Source organism: Neomonachus schauinslandi, chromosome 1, assembly GCF_002201575.2.
Source record: "Neomonachus schauinslandi chromosome 1, ASM220157v2, whole genome shotgun sequence".
In the NCBI taxonomy this organism is placed as follows: domain Eukaryota; kingdom Metazoa; phylum Chordata; class Mammalia; order Carnivora; family Phocidae; genus Neomonachus; species Neomonachus schauinslandi.
Genome location: NC_058403.1, coordinates 168,780,050 through 168,795,212, shown reverse-complemented (window position 1 = coordinate 168,795,212; position 15,163 = coordinate 168,780,050). Strand labels below are relative to the sequence as shown.

The 15,163-nt window shown below is 42.5% G+C and overlaps 1 protein-coding gene across 4 annotated transcripts in view; it reads right to left on the bottom strand.

Annotated features, from left to right (window-relative positions):
• Positions 1-7,250, bottom strand: part of SUMF1 (sulfatase modifying factor 1) — a 111,072-nt gene extending 103,822 nt beyond the window's left edge. For all 4 annotated transcript variants that reach the window (XM_021694911.1, XM_044916591.1, XM_021694912.1 and 1 more), the window contains exon 1: positions 6,964-7,250. In XM_021694911.1, the coding sequence (XP_021550586.1) occupies positions 6,964-7,239 (276 nt within the window). In that variant the 5' untranslated portion in view covers positions 7,240-7,250. The remainder of the gene's footprint in view (positions 1-6,963) is intronic.
• Positions 7,251-15,163: the final 7,913 nt, after the last annotated feature.

Here is a 15,163-nt window from a genome sequence, read left to right as displayed (position 1 = left end):
AAATGTTGTTCTAGTGAAATCCAGAGCATTAAGTGTTTCACTCTACAGGACCCTAAACCACATAAAAAGAACCATTTTAATCAAGTCTTCACTGAAGTTCCAGATTCAAACAATGCATTCCTCGTTGAAAGTAAGTTAAAACCCCCTTTGCTACACCACGGTTTGTGCCATTGCCACGCCAGTCAAAAGTACGTAAGTCAAGGTGACTCTATTGCCATTAGAACCATATTTGGGGGGCGCCTGGGTGGCTCCATGGGTTAAGTGTCCAACTTGTGACTTCAGCTCAGGCCGTGATCTTACGGGTTGTGGGATCAGCAGAGTCTGCTTGGGATTTTCTCTCCCTCTGCACCTCCCCCATGCAGTGCACTCCCTCTCTCTTTCAAATAAATAAATCTTTAAAAAAGAGAGAGAGAGAGAACCATATTTGGGCTACACACTCCAGGCAGGTGTAGTGGGCATGTATTACTTGTGCCCACCCAGCCCTCATCCCTTCCTGTTCTTGTCAGAACTGACATCCCTTTGAAAACCATTTGTTCAACCCTCTATATGGCTCAGGTAGAGCTGATGACTCTACTCCACCTACTGTGACTCAGGCATGGCCAACTGTGGCATTCTTTTGACCACAGAGATGTTTAAATTAGAGCTAGGCCCATGATCCAGTCAAAGTTAATCTTAAAACCGGCTGGAGCTATGAGAAAAGGGATACTCTCTCTTCCAGCTACTTCCTCAGTAGAAACAGAGACACTGCCTGAAAATGGAGCAAATACAGAAAAAAGAAGAGCCAGGAGATAGTCAAAAAGGAAGATCTGCCTGAGGCCTTGGAACCAGTTGTGTCTGGGGCCATATCTACTCTTGAACTTACCCACTATGAGAGCCCATGAATGTCCCCTCTCCCACTTTTTTTCTGCTTAAGTCAGTTTTGTGTTTTCTTTCACTTGCTACTATGATATTTTTGTCTTATATACAAAAATGAGATAAGCTTATATGAATACTTTTGTGCAGCTCTTCTCCCTTTTCCTTCTTTTCTCTCCTTAAATCTAATGTAATACATTAAAGGCTCAGGACAAAGTGGGGTGAACAAGAGAATCATGATCTCTGGATCTACCCACAAACTGCTGCTTTAGCCGTCTGTACAAGGCTTATCTATCTATACCATTCTCTTACTCTACTGCCCTCAAAGACAGACACTAATTGTAGATGGAATAGCATTAAAGTTCCTTCAAGCCCTGGGATTTATGATTCTATTAAGCCTCGGTTGCCTTACTGTAAATGGGGAATAATACCTGTTACTGGATTCTTAGGAGGATGAGATAGAGCAAAAGAATATTTTACAAAGGTTTCTTTAGAAAGTATGGGATACCCTTTATTCCCACAGCAGTTTCTCAAGATTGTATCCACCAAAAAAAAGTAACAGATCATTCAAGAAACTCTTACAGAATGGCTAAAATGTGTAAGACACTGGGCGAGTGGGGGTGGGGGGGGGGGGTGGATACAGAGATTTAAAAAGGTCTAAAACTGCTTCCCCTGTAGAATATCAGACAACTATACATACAACACCAAAGAGAATATACAAGTTGCCTTCAGACAACAGTAAAATGTTGTGGAAATTTAGAGGAAATAAAAACCACTTCTTCTTGGACGAAAGGTTTCATGGAAGAAATGGCATTCAATTCAATCGTGCCTTGACACTTGGGTAAGCATTACCTGATCAGAAACATTCTCAGATAGGAAATCAGGACTGAAATTACCCATACATACAGAAACAGTGCATACAATTTAATCACCCCATGATTCTAAAAGCCCTTCAAGCAACTGTTTTCAAAGACACATGGAGATTAAAACATTTTGCTACCTTGTACAAAATAACCTGTGCAGAAATTGTTAGGATAATTTTCTCATTGAGAATTATACATATTTTTAACTAGAAGGAACTTGAGTAAAATTTTAAAATATCTAAATTGTTTCCCATATAATTTTTACTGCTGTAACTTTCCAGTGAAACTGTAAATTCCCTGAGGGTAAAGCCCAGTGCTATTTATTTTTGTGTGTGTGTGTCTCTCATCTTGCCAAGTGCTCATTAAATGAATTAAAATACAAAAAAAGACTCACAGTCATAAAGTGTTACATTAAAAAGTGTGAAAAATGTCACCCCCAGAAACCTTAAATTACTAACATTACCCAGAACACATCACGCACTTGTACAATGCTTTGTGCCCATGCTATTCCCCTTTTTGGAATCTCCTTCAATCTCTCCTTCTATCCCTAGCTTCTGAAAATGTCCCCTTCAAGCCCCAGCTCTAATGTGACCTTTTCTTTGAAGCACTTCCTAATTTGTACAGGAAGAATGAATCATTTTTTTCCTCTCCAAGTGCTTTGTACATACTCCTCCTATAGTATTGTCACTATGGAAAAATGATGCTTACAGGTCATTGTGCTTGGAGGGGAAAGGAGACGGGGGAGAGAGAGACAGAGAGAGAGGAAGGCAGGAGGGAGAGAGAGAGAGGGAGGGAGGAGGAGGAAGGAAGGGAGGGAGGGACACATACCCAGAGAGAGTATACCCCTACCAGAGGGAAATGGTAAATGCCTTGAGGATAGGGCATACGTCTTTTTCTTTTCCTTATGCCCAAGACATAGGAAACTGTTATAAAATTTGTATACCAAATAAACATCTGTTGAACTAAATAAACAGAAAACAAACTAAAAATTAGATTTAATACAACCCCAATCCAAATCTCAGAAAGTTATTTTATGGATATCAACAAACTGATTCTAAACATATATGAACAGGCAAAAGACCCAGAATGGCCAAAGACAATACTCAAGGGGAAAAACAAAGTTAGAGAACTGATGCTACCCAACTTGAAGAGTTAATGTAAACTTAACAGTAATTAAGACAGTGGGTACTGGTGAAAGTACAAAGAGATCAATGAAACAGCACAGAAAGCCCAGAAAAAGACCTCTCTATATATAATCAACTGATCTTTGACAAAGGTGCTAAGGCAATACAGTAGAGCAAAGACCCTCTTCAACAAATGGTGCCGGAACAAGTGGATATCCACATACATACATACATACATACATACATGCATAATAGACACAGACCTTCCACCCTTCACAAAAATTAACTCAAAATGGATCACAGACCCAAATGTAAAATGCAAAACTGTAAAACTCTTAGAAGACAACATAGGAGAAGCCCTAGATGACAATGGGTATGGTGATGACTTTTTACATACAATATCAAAGGCACCATCCACAAAAGAAATTGTCAAACGAGGCTTCATTAAAATTAAAAATTTCTGCTCTTCAAAAGATAATGAGGAGGTAAGTCACAGACTGAGAGAAATTTGCAGATGACACATCTGTTATCCAAAACAGGGGAAATCAGAGGGGGAGACGAACCATGAGACTATGGACTCTGAGAAACAAACTGAGGGTTCTAGAGGGGAGGGGGGGGGGGGGGTGGGTTAGCCTGGTGATGGGTATTAAAGAGGGCACGTATTGAATGGAACACTGGGTGTTATATGCAAACAATGAATCATGGCACACTACATCAAAAACTAATGATGCAATGTATGGTGATTAACATAACATAAAAAAATAAAAGAACTCTTAAAACTCAACAGTAAGAAACCAAAACAATCGGATTTAAAAATGGGCCAAAGACCTTAACAGATACCTCACCAAAGATACACAGATGGCAAAAATGCTCCTCGTATGTCAAGCAAAAAATGCAAACTAAAACAACAGTGAGAAGCCACTACACACCTTAGAAGGGCCAAAATCTGGAACAGTGACAACACCAAATGCTGGTAAGGGTGTGGAGCAACAGGAACTCTCATACATTGCTAGTAGGAATGCAAAATGGTACAACTACTTTGGAAGAGTTTTGCAGTTTCTTAGAAAACTAAGCATACCCTTGCCATGTTACAGCAATTGTGCTCCTTGGTATTTATGAAAATATTTGGCACTTATCCAAATATCCATACACAAATCTGCACACAGGTGATTATAGCAGCTTTATTCCTAACTGCCAAAACTTAGAAGCAAGCAAGATGCCCTTCAGTAGGTGAACAGATAAATAAACTGTGGCATATCCAGACAATGGATATTATTCAGAGCTAAAAAGAAATTAGCTATTAAGCTATGAAAAGACATGGAAGAATCTTAAATGCACATTACCAAGGAAAGAAGCCAATTTGAAAAGGCTACATAGTGTATGATTCCAACTCTGACATTCCAGAAAAGGCAAAACTATGGACACAATAAAAAGCTCAGACAGGGGTGCCTGGGTGGTTCAGTCAGTTAAGGGTCTGACTTTTGATTTCGGCTCAGGTCACGATCTCAGGGTTGTGAGAGCAGCCGTGCTTCAGGCTCCACGCTCAATGGGGAGTCTGCCCCTCCTCCAGCAATCCAGCATGCTCATGCTCTCTCTCTCCAAAATATATTAAAAAAAAAAAAAAAAAAAGATCAGACATTGCCAGTGGGGACGAGGAGGAGGAATGAATTGAGGGACACAAAGGATTTTTAGGGGAATGAAAATACTACACTATACAATACTATATGATAATGATGGATATACATCATTATACATTTGTCCAAATTACAGAATGTATAACACCGAGAGTGAACCCTAAGGAAAACTATGGACTTTGGTAATTATGATGCATTAACGTAGACTCAGCAATTGTAACAAATGTACCATTCAGGTGGAAGATATTGATAATGGTGGAGGCTGTGCATTGTGTAGGGGCTGGGGTATTATGGGAAATCTCTGTACCTTCCTCTCAATTTTGTTGTGAACCTAAAAATCCTCTAAAAAATTAAGTCTTAAGAAAAAAGAAAAAAATTTTTTAAAGATTAAGGGAAAAAAGCACTATCACTACAACCATGCACCTCTCCTGTAAACTGAACTTCTTGAATTCAGAATAAATGGCTAAGTGTCAGAATTAGACCAAAGTCATCTACACATGAACCAAAATACTTGAAACCAAGGAAATCAGAGAGATAAAGAACTGCCTCCTCTGAAGTCTTTTGTCTCAACAACAAGACTACTTCAGGTTCAGTCATTAAGTTGAGTCCTTGAAGGCTTGTGAACTGTGTTCTCAGCAACTGCTAGTTTCCTAATAGCATAGGATGCCTCCAAACATTATAGAAAGTGAATTCAAGTGAAAATGAGCATAAAATAAAAATATGTATGGAAGGAAGGAAGGGAGGGAGGGAGGAAATGCAAGAACTGGTCAAAAATGACCTATACAATACCTAGTCCTGACACAAAACCACTCTGAAGAAATGGAAAAAATGTATATCTTATAAATGTAATTTATTTTTTTTAAAGATTTTATTTATTTATTTGTGAGAGAGAGAGAGAGAGAGCACATGAGAGGGGGGAGGGTCAGAGGGAGAAGCAGACTCCCTGCCCAGCAGGGAGCCCGATGCGGGACTCGATCCAGGGACTCCGGGATCATGACCTGAGCCGAAGGCAGTCGCTTAACCAACTGAGCCACCCAGGCGCCCTATAAATGTAATTTAAAAGATACTGGCAAAATAAATAAATAAGTAGATAAAAATTAAAAAAGATACTGGCACCCATATCTCATTCTGAAATCAAAAGGAAGTTACAGCATTTAAAATGCAGAATGTTCTGTACTAGCCAGAAGGTTCTAGGGAAAAATTTGATACAGATCAATGTGTAAATGCAGTAAGACAGCTACCCTGTTAGTTACAAAGCAGATAAAAAAGACACAGAGCTTTCTCTTTTGAAGGAAGGAGGAACTGATTATCAAATACCAGGAAAGGCAGAAAGGAATTAAAATCATGTATGGCCAATACACACTACAACAATAACCAGGGCTCCCACCACACAAAAGATAAACACTAATATGCAGCGCATCCTCTAAGGAACAGGAAAATTTAAAAGGCCAAAAATTACACAAAATGGAGAATCAAGGAGAAGCCCAGCCACCAGCTCCCTAACAGTATACCAGAGACAAAAAGTTATGGTCTTAACCCCTACCACCCTGACTCCCTACTTAGGGAAAGACACCTGAGACAAGCATCTTTGGTAATTGTAATGTCAGAGTAAAGAGCTACTCTGGTGGCAGCATATGGAAATACTTCAGGGGAAGAAAACAAAAGAAGTTAGGTAAGGCCTGCTGGAGGACATTACCTCTCACCTAAGTCCTGAATATTGAGAATTAAACCATGGGAAAGAAAACTGGGATTAAAAAAATAAGGAAAGAATGTACTCGGTACACAAGAAGGAGCACTAGTTTAGGAGTCAAACATCTGAGTTCTAGTCCCCCTAAGTTATTTCCACAACCATACCAATATGCAAAGTACCTGGAAAGAATGAAGTAATCGTTAGTACTGATGTTATTATTTATGTATGCTAACAGCACTTCCATGCACTATGTGAGGCACAGATAAATAGCACTAAAAAAGCAACTACAGTTGACTTAGTCCTTCCTGTGTGCTATAGTACTAAGGAGAGCAAGATAAATGGGACAAGTTCTTGCCCTCAAGAAACAGAGTCTACTAGAAGAGCCCATCGATAAAATACAACAATCTTGACACAGAGATCCACTGTCCTGATTTCTTCACAGTTAAAACAGGAACCCAAGACTAACGAATCTGTCGGCCTTAAAATTAAAAGCCCGAGAACCTCATGAGGAAGACAGTGTGGAGTGAGGAGGAAATAGGAGTACGAGGTAAGAAAAGGAGGGTCAACTGTCCTCAAACCAAACTCCCTAATTCGCAGGATTAAGTTGAGCCACAAGATCCCGCCGACTTGGGGGGCAAAGAGGGGAGAGGAACTCTTCGTCAAGTCGGATCAGCACGTGCCCAATCTGGGGTGTGGTTATAATCTTTACTTGCCTTCCTGCAAACCCCTTGCCTTGCCCATCCCAACCCTGTCCAAAAACCCCGCGGACCCCACCCGCCTTCACGGAATCAGGAGAGCACCTTGGTGGGCGCGAGCGGCCGCTCTCCCGGAACCTGGCCGGGGGCGTTCGCTTCCCGCGAGTATCGGTGCGCGGCCGCCGAGCTGCCATGGTCCCCGCGTCGCTGGGGAGTGCCACAACCGCAGGAGCCCGCGAGGGAAGCCGCGCCTCCGCCCACGCCCGTACTGGCCTCTTCGTCCCCAGCCGCTTCGCCGGGCAGCAAGAGCAGCGGCAGCAAAAGGACGAGACCGAGCCGGGCGCAGCACCCACCAACCGGCCCTACTGAGGGCGCAGCCATGTTGTTCTGCGAGCCATGTGACCCCCTAGGTCACGTGGCCCCGCCCTCCTTAAAGGGGCCAACCTTGGGTTGATTTTTGAGGTGTCCTCAGAGTAGCTCTCTTCAATTTTTTCTGGGTACCTCTCCTTTGGAGCACCCCTCCTTGGCTCCGCTGACTTTAAAACACAAAACCCTACAAAATTCAAGGATTTCCAGCCGACTATGAGTCCCATTTTTATTTCTTGGTTGAAAAATGATAATCAAATTTGTTAAACATTTGCTAACTGCTAGGCAGTGTGCTAACTAAGCACTTAACTTTTTGAAATCTCATTAAACCTCACAAGAACCCTGTAATATTGGGTTCACCAAGCAATTCAATGACTTGCCCAAGGTTACCTAGCAAATAAGTGTCAAAAACGAGATTTAAAGCCAGGGAATCTAACTGAAAACCTGAGTTTGGCCATTATGCTGTACTGTAGGCAATTAAATAAGTTTGCCTTAACAAGAAATAAGGCGCAGATGAACGTGTTGAAAGACTTCACCAAAGGATACAATTAGGGAAATCCTAGGTACAACTGGGATAGGTACAACAGTGGCTCTCAAAGAGTCCCAGACGAGCCAGCATCAGCATCACCTTGGAACATGTTAGAAATGCAGTACTCGGGGCGCCTGGGTGGCTCAGCTGGTTAAGCAGCTGCCTTTGGCTCAGGTCATGATCCCAGATTCTTGGGATGGAGCCCCACCTTGGGCTCCCTGCTCAGTGGGGAGTCTGCTTCTCCCTCTCCCCTCCCCCTGCTAATTCCCTCTCTCTCTCTCAGATAAATAAATAATCTTTAAAAAAAAAAGAAATGCAGTACTCAATCAGAATCTGTGAGGACAGGATACAGCAATCTATGTTGTTTTTGTTTTTGTTTTTAAGATTTTATTTATTTGACAGAGACACAGCGAGAGAGGGAACACAGCAGGGGGAGCTGGAGAGGGAGAAGCAGGCTTCCCGCTGAGCAGGGAGCCCGACATGGGGCTCGATCCCAGGACTCTGGGATCGTGACCTGAGCCGAAGGCAGACGCTTAACGACTGAGCCACCCAGGCGCCCCGCAATCTATGTTTTTAACAAGTTTTCCAGATGACACTAATGCTTATTGATGCACACTAATACACACTAAAGTTCGAGAACCACTGTTCTACAGGAACAAGTTTCTTCAGGAAAAAAAAATCAAAAGAAAAAGAGGATAGAAGGAGGGACTTGAAGTTTTAAAATGACATCTCAGCCAACTGTAATATGTGCACCTTATTAAATACTGATTCAAACCTACTGATCTCAACATTTTTGAGAAAATCAGAGAAATAATGACCCCTAATCAAATTATGATATTTGATAAAATTAAGCAATTAATATCAATTTTGTTTTTAGGTTTTTAGGATTGGTAATAGTATTTGTGGTTATGTTTTTTTAAAAGAATCCCTTCCTGGGGTGCCTGGGTGGCTCCATCGGTTAAGTGGCTGTTTTCAGCTCAAGTCATCCTCTCAGGGTCCTGGGATCAAGCTCCACATGGGGCTCCCTGCTCAGCAGGGAGTCTGCTTCTCTCTTTCCCTCAACCCCTCTGCCTGCTCATGCTCTCTCTCTCTCAAATAAATACAATCTTTTTAAAAAAATAAAAGAATCCCTTCCTTTGAAATATATGTGTTGGAATATATATATACAGATAAAAAGATATCAAGGCTTTGCTTCCAAAAAATGGGTGATGGGAGGGAGAGGGTGGCTAGAGATGAAACAGGATTGGCCTTCAGTTGACAATGGTTGAAACTTTTTTATGGGTATCTGGGTGTTTGTTATAATACTCTCTCTAGTTTATGTTTGGATTTTTTTTTAAGATTTTTTATTTATTTATTTGATAGAGGGACAGCAAGAGCAGGAACACAAGCAGGGGGAGTGGGAGAGGGAGAAGCAGGCTTCCCGCCAAGCAGGGAGCCCGATGCGGGGCTCAATCCCAGGACCCTGAGATCATGACCTGAGCCAAAGGCAGACACTTAACGACTGAGCCACCCAGGCGCCCCTATGTTTGGATTTTTAAATAAAGAATATAGCAAAGTCCTTTCCTCCTTGTTGACTATTTCACAGTTTTCCAAAGTTTTCACACATTTTCTTGTTTGAGATTGCAATCACTTGGCAAGCTACCTTCTATTATCGTACCCATTTCACAGTTGGTGAAGCTAAAAAGTCATTGTTTTAACTATGGTTATATATTTACTATGGACAATTTAGACTCCAAGGTCTAGGTCAAAGATAGTTGTTGTCAGTCTCTCTGCAAAAGTTCAGCCTTGGCACATGCTGTGTCAGCTGCCCTTCTGAGAACTGACACACCTTAGATTCATGATCCTGCTAAACCATTAGGGTATGACCTCTGTGAAGGCAAGGATCCTGCCATTTTTCACCACTGAATCAGCAAAATTAGGCCAACGCCTAACACATAATAAACACTCAGTGAACATTTATTGAATTAATGGACAAATGGACGAATGGGAGTAATCATGATCTCTTTCTCTTTAAGGGAAGCAAATTGTTGAGAAAATAACATAGATTTAGACTTAAAAATGCTGTGTTTAACGCTGTCCACTTGCAAGAGGTATGATGGAGGCCAATCACTTCCCCTTTCTGAGCCTCTCTTTCTTTATATATGAAATAAGGATAACAATATCTCCTTCCTAGAGATTTTATAAAGATTAAATGAGTTTAAGTACATAAAAGTCTTAGCCCAGGGCTTGGAATTTCCTAATGCCCCCCCAAAAAAGTTTGCTATTATTAACAATCATTATCCAAGATGGAAACTTTGTAGGTTCTCCAGGAAGTATCAGTGTTCTCTCTCAAGCTGTTGAATAATTTCTTACAGGTCACCAATCAAAGAGTAAGTGGAAAATATTGATGAGAAATCCCTAGTTGAGGGTACTTGTGCTAGAAATTAGAGGTAAACATACAATTCACCAATCAACTCTGTACAAAAAAGGGCATTTATTTAGAATCTCTCCCACCCTCCAGCTCCCACTTGAGTTACTTCTGCTGGTCTTCTTGCCCCTTCTATCTAATGAAGCTGGATGAAAGAACCCTAGTCCGGAAAGTGTATGTTTACTAAGCAGCAAGGAGATTACTGTGGCTACAACAGAGTGAGCAAAGGGAAGATAAAAAGGAAAGGAGATCAGAAAGGTAGCAGAGGGCCAGAGTGATAATAAGTGGGACCACTTTTACTACCACCCTTTGATTCCTAAAACCAGGTATTCCTACTACATGGGGACACAGTGCCATATAGACATCGATTGAGTATATATGTGTCCTTATAGATGACCTCATCCTGCAGAGGATGGCCTCCAAGCTGGTGTTTCAGCTGTGCCTTCAGTAACTCATTCCCACTCTCCACGAGGACAGCTTGCTTCAGGTTGGTGTGGTATGGGATAACACCATTGGATCCCAGGACCAGGAGCTACCCCTGTATCTCCTTCCTTATGAAATGGGTTCCCTGCTCAAATGCTATGTTGGTGGGAATACATACCTGTGGATAAGGCATTCTACAAGCCCCCAGACAGTGGTGCTGGCAGAGGCTCTTGGAGCCGGAAAGCATAGCTCAGACTTTGTTTATTGCATAGATTTCCCATTGTCACCATTTTTCAAGGCCACTCCTGAGTATAGCTATGATAGTCACCATCCATTTTCAAGTTGCATCCTTATCCTGAGCCCACTCATCCAAAAACCCAGGTTGGGCTTTTTTTCCTCCTACTTCTGTAGGAGGAAAAAATGTAGGGTCATAAGAGACCCCTACATGACCCTAGATATGAGTGGAGGGAGGGGCACTGGTGCAATGGTGGTTATGTGCAGCCTTACTCATGTCATCAGGTCTTGCTTGGACTTGATCTTGGATGTACCATTTCCACCTCATAAGGGATTGCTGTTGAGCTTGTTCGACGTTAGAACTTGATAGGTCTGGCAGAACCAGTTAATGCAGTTCCAGATCCATGATTACTTGGTAGCCAAACATTTTATCTCTACCAGGGCTTAGGAGCATGTCAAGAGCTGCTTTTTTAAAGATGCAAAGTTGTATGAGACAGGATTCCTCCAGAGAAACATAACTCACAGGATGTATATATATTTATACATAGAAAGAGATTTATTATGAGGAATTGACTCACATGACTATGGAGGCAGGCAAGTCCCAAGATCTGCAGGGTGAGTGGGAAAGCTGGAGACCCAAGAGAACTGACAGTATACATCCTCGTCCAAGTCCAGAGGCCTGAGAACCAGGAGAGATAATGGTGTAGTTTTAGTTCAAAGGCTGGCAGGCTCGAGACCCAGTAAAAACCAATGTCTCCATTTAAGCCTGAAGGCAGGAAAAAAGCTGATGTCCCAGTTCAAAGGCAATCAGGGAGGACAAACTGTCTCTTACTCAGGGGAGGATCAGCTTTTTCATGCTAGCCAGGCCGTCAACTGATTAGACAGGGCCAGTCTGTTTTAACCTTTCGAGGGAACTGCCAAACTGTTTTCCAAAGTGGCTGTACCTACATGCAAAAGAATGAAACTGGACCACTTTCTTACACCATATACAAAAATAAGCTCAAAATGGATTAAGGACCTAAATGTGAGACCTGAAACCATAAAATCCTAGAAGAGACCACAGGTAGTAATTTCTCTACCTCAGCTGTGGCAACATTTTTCTAGATATGTCTCCTGAGGCAAGGAAACAAAAACAAAAATAAACTATTGGGACTACATCAAAATTAAAAGCCTCTTCACAGTGAAGGAAACAATCAACAAAACTCAATCTATGGATTGGGATAAGATATTTGCAAATGGCATACCTGATAAAGGGTCAGTATCCAAAATATATATAAAGAATTTACACAACTCAAAACCCAAAAAGCAAATAATCTGATTTAACTGGGCAGAAGACACGAACAAATATTTCTCCAAAGAAGGCAACCAGATGGCCAACAGACACGTGAAAAGATGCTCAACATCATTCATTAGGGAAACACAAATCAAAACTATAATGAGAGATCACCTCATATCTGGTAGAATGGCTAAAATCAAAGTGGTTGTACCATTTTACATTCCTGCCAACAATGGATAAGGTGTTCCAATGTCTCTGCCATGATAGTTAACCCTTGCATCTCTTCTTTTTTTTTTTTAAGATTTTTTTTATTATTTATTTGACAGAGAGAGACAGAGAGAGCAGGAACACAAGCAGGGGGAGTGGGAGAGGGAGAAGCAGGCTTCCTGCTGAGCAGGGAGCCCGATGTGGGACTCGATCCCAGGACCCTGGGATCATGACCTGAGCCGAAGGCAGACGCTTAACGACTGAGCCACCCAGGCGCCCCCCTTGCATCTCTTCTAACATAAAATCTTTTTTCTCCTTTATCAGGCCCAGCATTTCCTCAGTTTGGCTATACCGGGATTTAACCCTGTTTCTAGCCTGGTAGCCACAGAGGAGGTGGGGCAGCACCTGGTGTCAGGGGAACCTGTTACATTGTAAGGAAGAAGGCTTTGCAGTGTCTTCCCACGTGGAGGAACTTCTAGTTCTCAATGGGAAGAGATAGGCCACCTCCATAGGCTATGAGCGTTCAGGGAAGTCCACAGAGCCACATTTCCCAAGGGCACTCACCTCGATGTCCATGCACCATGTTTCAGGTCCAAGGTTTTCCAACCTGACCCCTGACTTTAGCCTAGGAGACCTGCCTTAGCTGAGCGTCCAGACATCTCTGGAGGGTTCTAACAAAATCATCCTGCCACTCAGCTAGGTCTCGCCTTGCTCAATAAATAACCTTTACAAGCTATCCAGGAGGTCCTCACACTCAGTTTTTGTTTTGGTTTTGGTTTTTTTTTCTCACACTCAATTTTCTAACTGTTAACTGTCCTCAGTTTTTCATTATCCTTTGCAGGGGGTCAATGCAACTTGGTAATAACCAGACAATCCCATATCCTTGGATATATTGTACCTGTTGACCTTTCAAATTCCTGACTCAGCACTCTGGCATAGACATTCCTTTCCACGTGGACATTTTCCCAGGTCACGACCAGTAAAATTTTTGGCAGCTGGGCTGCCACCTTGTGCCGGGAACATATCCCACCCACCACTCAAAATGGGAGTCCTCACTGCCACCCAGGCAGTGGGTGACCCCGTCCCCAAACCCATCTTATCACCTGTCAGATGGTTCCTCTCAAAAACAGGTGCCAGGATTTCATTAGAAATGCAGGAGAGGGGCGACTTGGTGGCTCAGTCGTTAAGCGTCTGCCTTCGGCTCAGGTCATAGTCCCAGGGTCCTGGGATCGAGCCCCACATCAGGCTCCCTGCTCGGTGGGGAGTCTGCCTCTTCCCCTGCTGCTCTCCCTGCTTGTGCTCTTTCTCTCTCTCTGTCAAATAAATAAATAAAATATTTTTAAAGATCTCATTATCTCTGTCTGTATCTATTCTATGTCTATATTTCTATCTATCTTCTGTTGGTTCTGTTTCTCTGGAGAACCAATACAGTGCTGCACTGAGAAGGTCTAAGCGAGCACAGCGGGAACCCCGAGAGCAAAGATTGCTCATTAGAGGAGTCTCGCACAAAGCCAACATGGCCAGGCCCTGGTCTTCCCCCTGCGGCCAGTCATTGGCCAGAGCTGCCCAGGAAAATGGTGTCCTCAGTTTACTGGCTGGTCCCACAGGGGCTGCTGCTAGAGGCTGTCAGTTGACTGTACTCCTCTCGGCAGGTCCGTTTTTGAAGGGTGATCAGAGCACACACCTGCTGGCCACCAGCATGGCGGAGAAGGTCCTCGGTAATCAGGCTGCTCCTCTCAGTTCATCTTCCACCAGGTGTCCTTCGCTCACCATGTTCCAGCCACGGCATCCTTCTTACTGCTCCTGGGACACAGCAAGCACAATCCACCCGGAGATCTTTGCACCTGCTGTTCCTTCCACCTCCTATGCTCTACCCTTTTCATGACTGGCTCTTTCTTGTCATTCAGGTCTCAACACAGTATTACCTCTTCAGTGAAGCCTTTCCTGATCTCCACATATAAAGCGATCCTTCCCTGTTATGCCATATCACATCACCTCTTTTATTGTCTTCATGTACTGGTCACTACCTGAAATTAATTTTTTTTTTTTTTACCTCTCTCCCCATGGGGGCAAGTATAGCATCTTTAGTGTTCAACGCTATAGCCTCCATGCCTATAACAACACATGGTACGTATATGTGCTAAGTAAATATCTGTTGAATAAATGAATGAATCTTTAAAAGAATAAAAACCGGGGCGCCTGGGTGGCTCAGTCATTGAGCGTCTGCCTTCGGCTCAGGTCACGATCCCAGGGTCCTGGGATCGAGCCCCGCATCGGGCTCCCTGCTCCGCGAGAAGTCTGCTTCTCTCTCTCCCACTTCCCCTGCTTGCGTTCCCTCTCTCGCTGTGTCTCTCTCTGTCAAATAAATAAATTTTAAAAAAAAGAAGAATAAAAACCTTCAGACTCTGAAAGGTTTTTATTGTGGAATATCAACATTCCTCAAATAACAATGCTTCAAAACATTTGTGAGATGAACCCTGGAGGTGAGTTTCTTTGTCTCAGAAGCTTGCTGCGTGATGGTGTTATGCTCACAAAGATTTTCAGGATGTGACTTTCCATTCTGACAGCCAGGAGGGTCTGTGAGATGGAGATAATAGCATCTCCATCTTGGGTTTTGTGATGATCCACTTTCATTCATTCAGTAAGTATTTGTTGCATATTGATCAGGTACCAAGCATGATTCCAGGCTTGAGAACAAAACAGATAAAAATTATTTCCTTTGTGGAACTGGCATTAAATAACTCAAAACATGTGATATACTTAGAACATTTCTTACTACATAGCAATAGCTCAAAAATTATTAATTATGATTATTACAATTATCAACCTATTTATTATCTAAAATGAGCATTCCAAAGGTTTT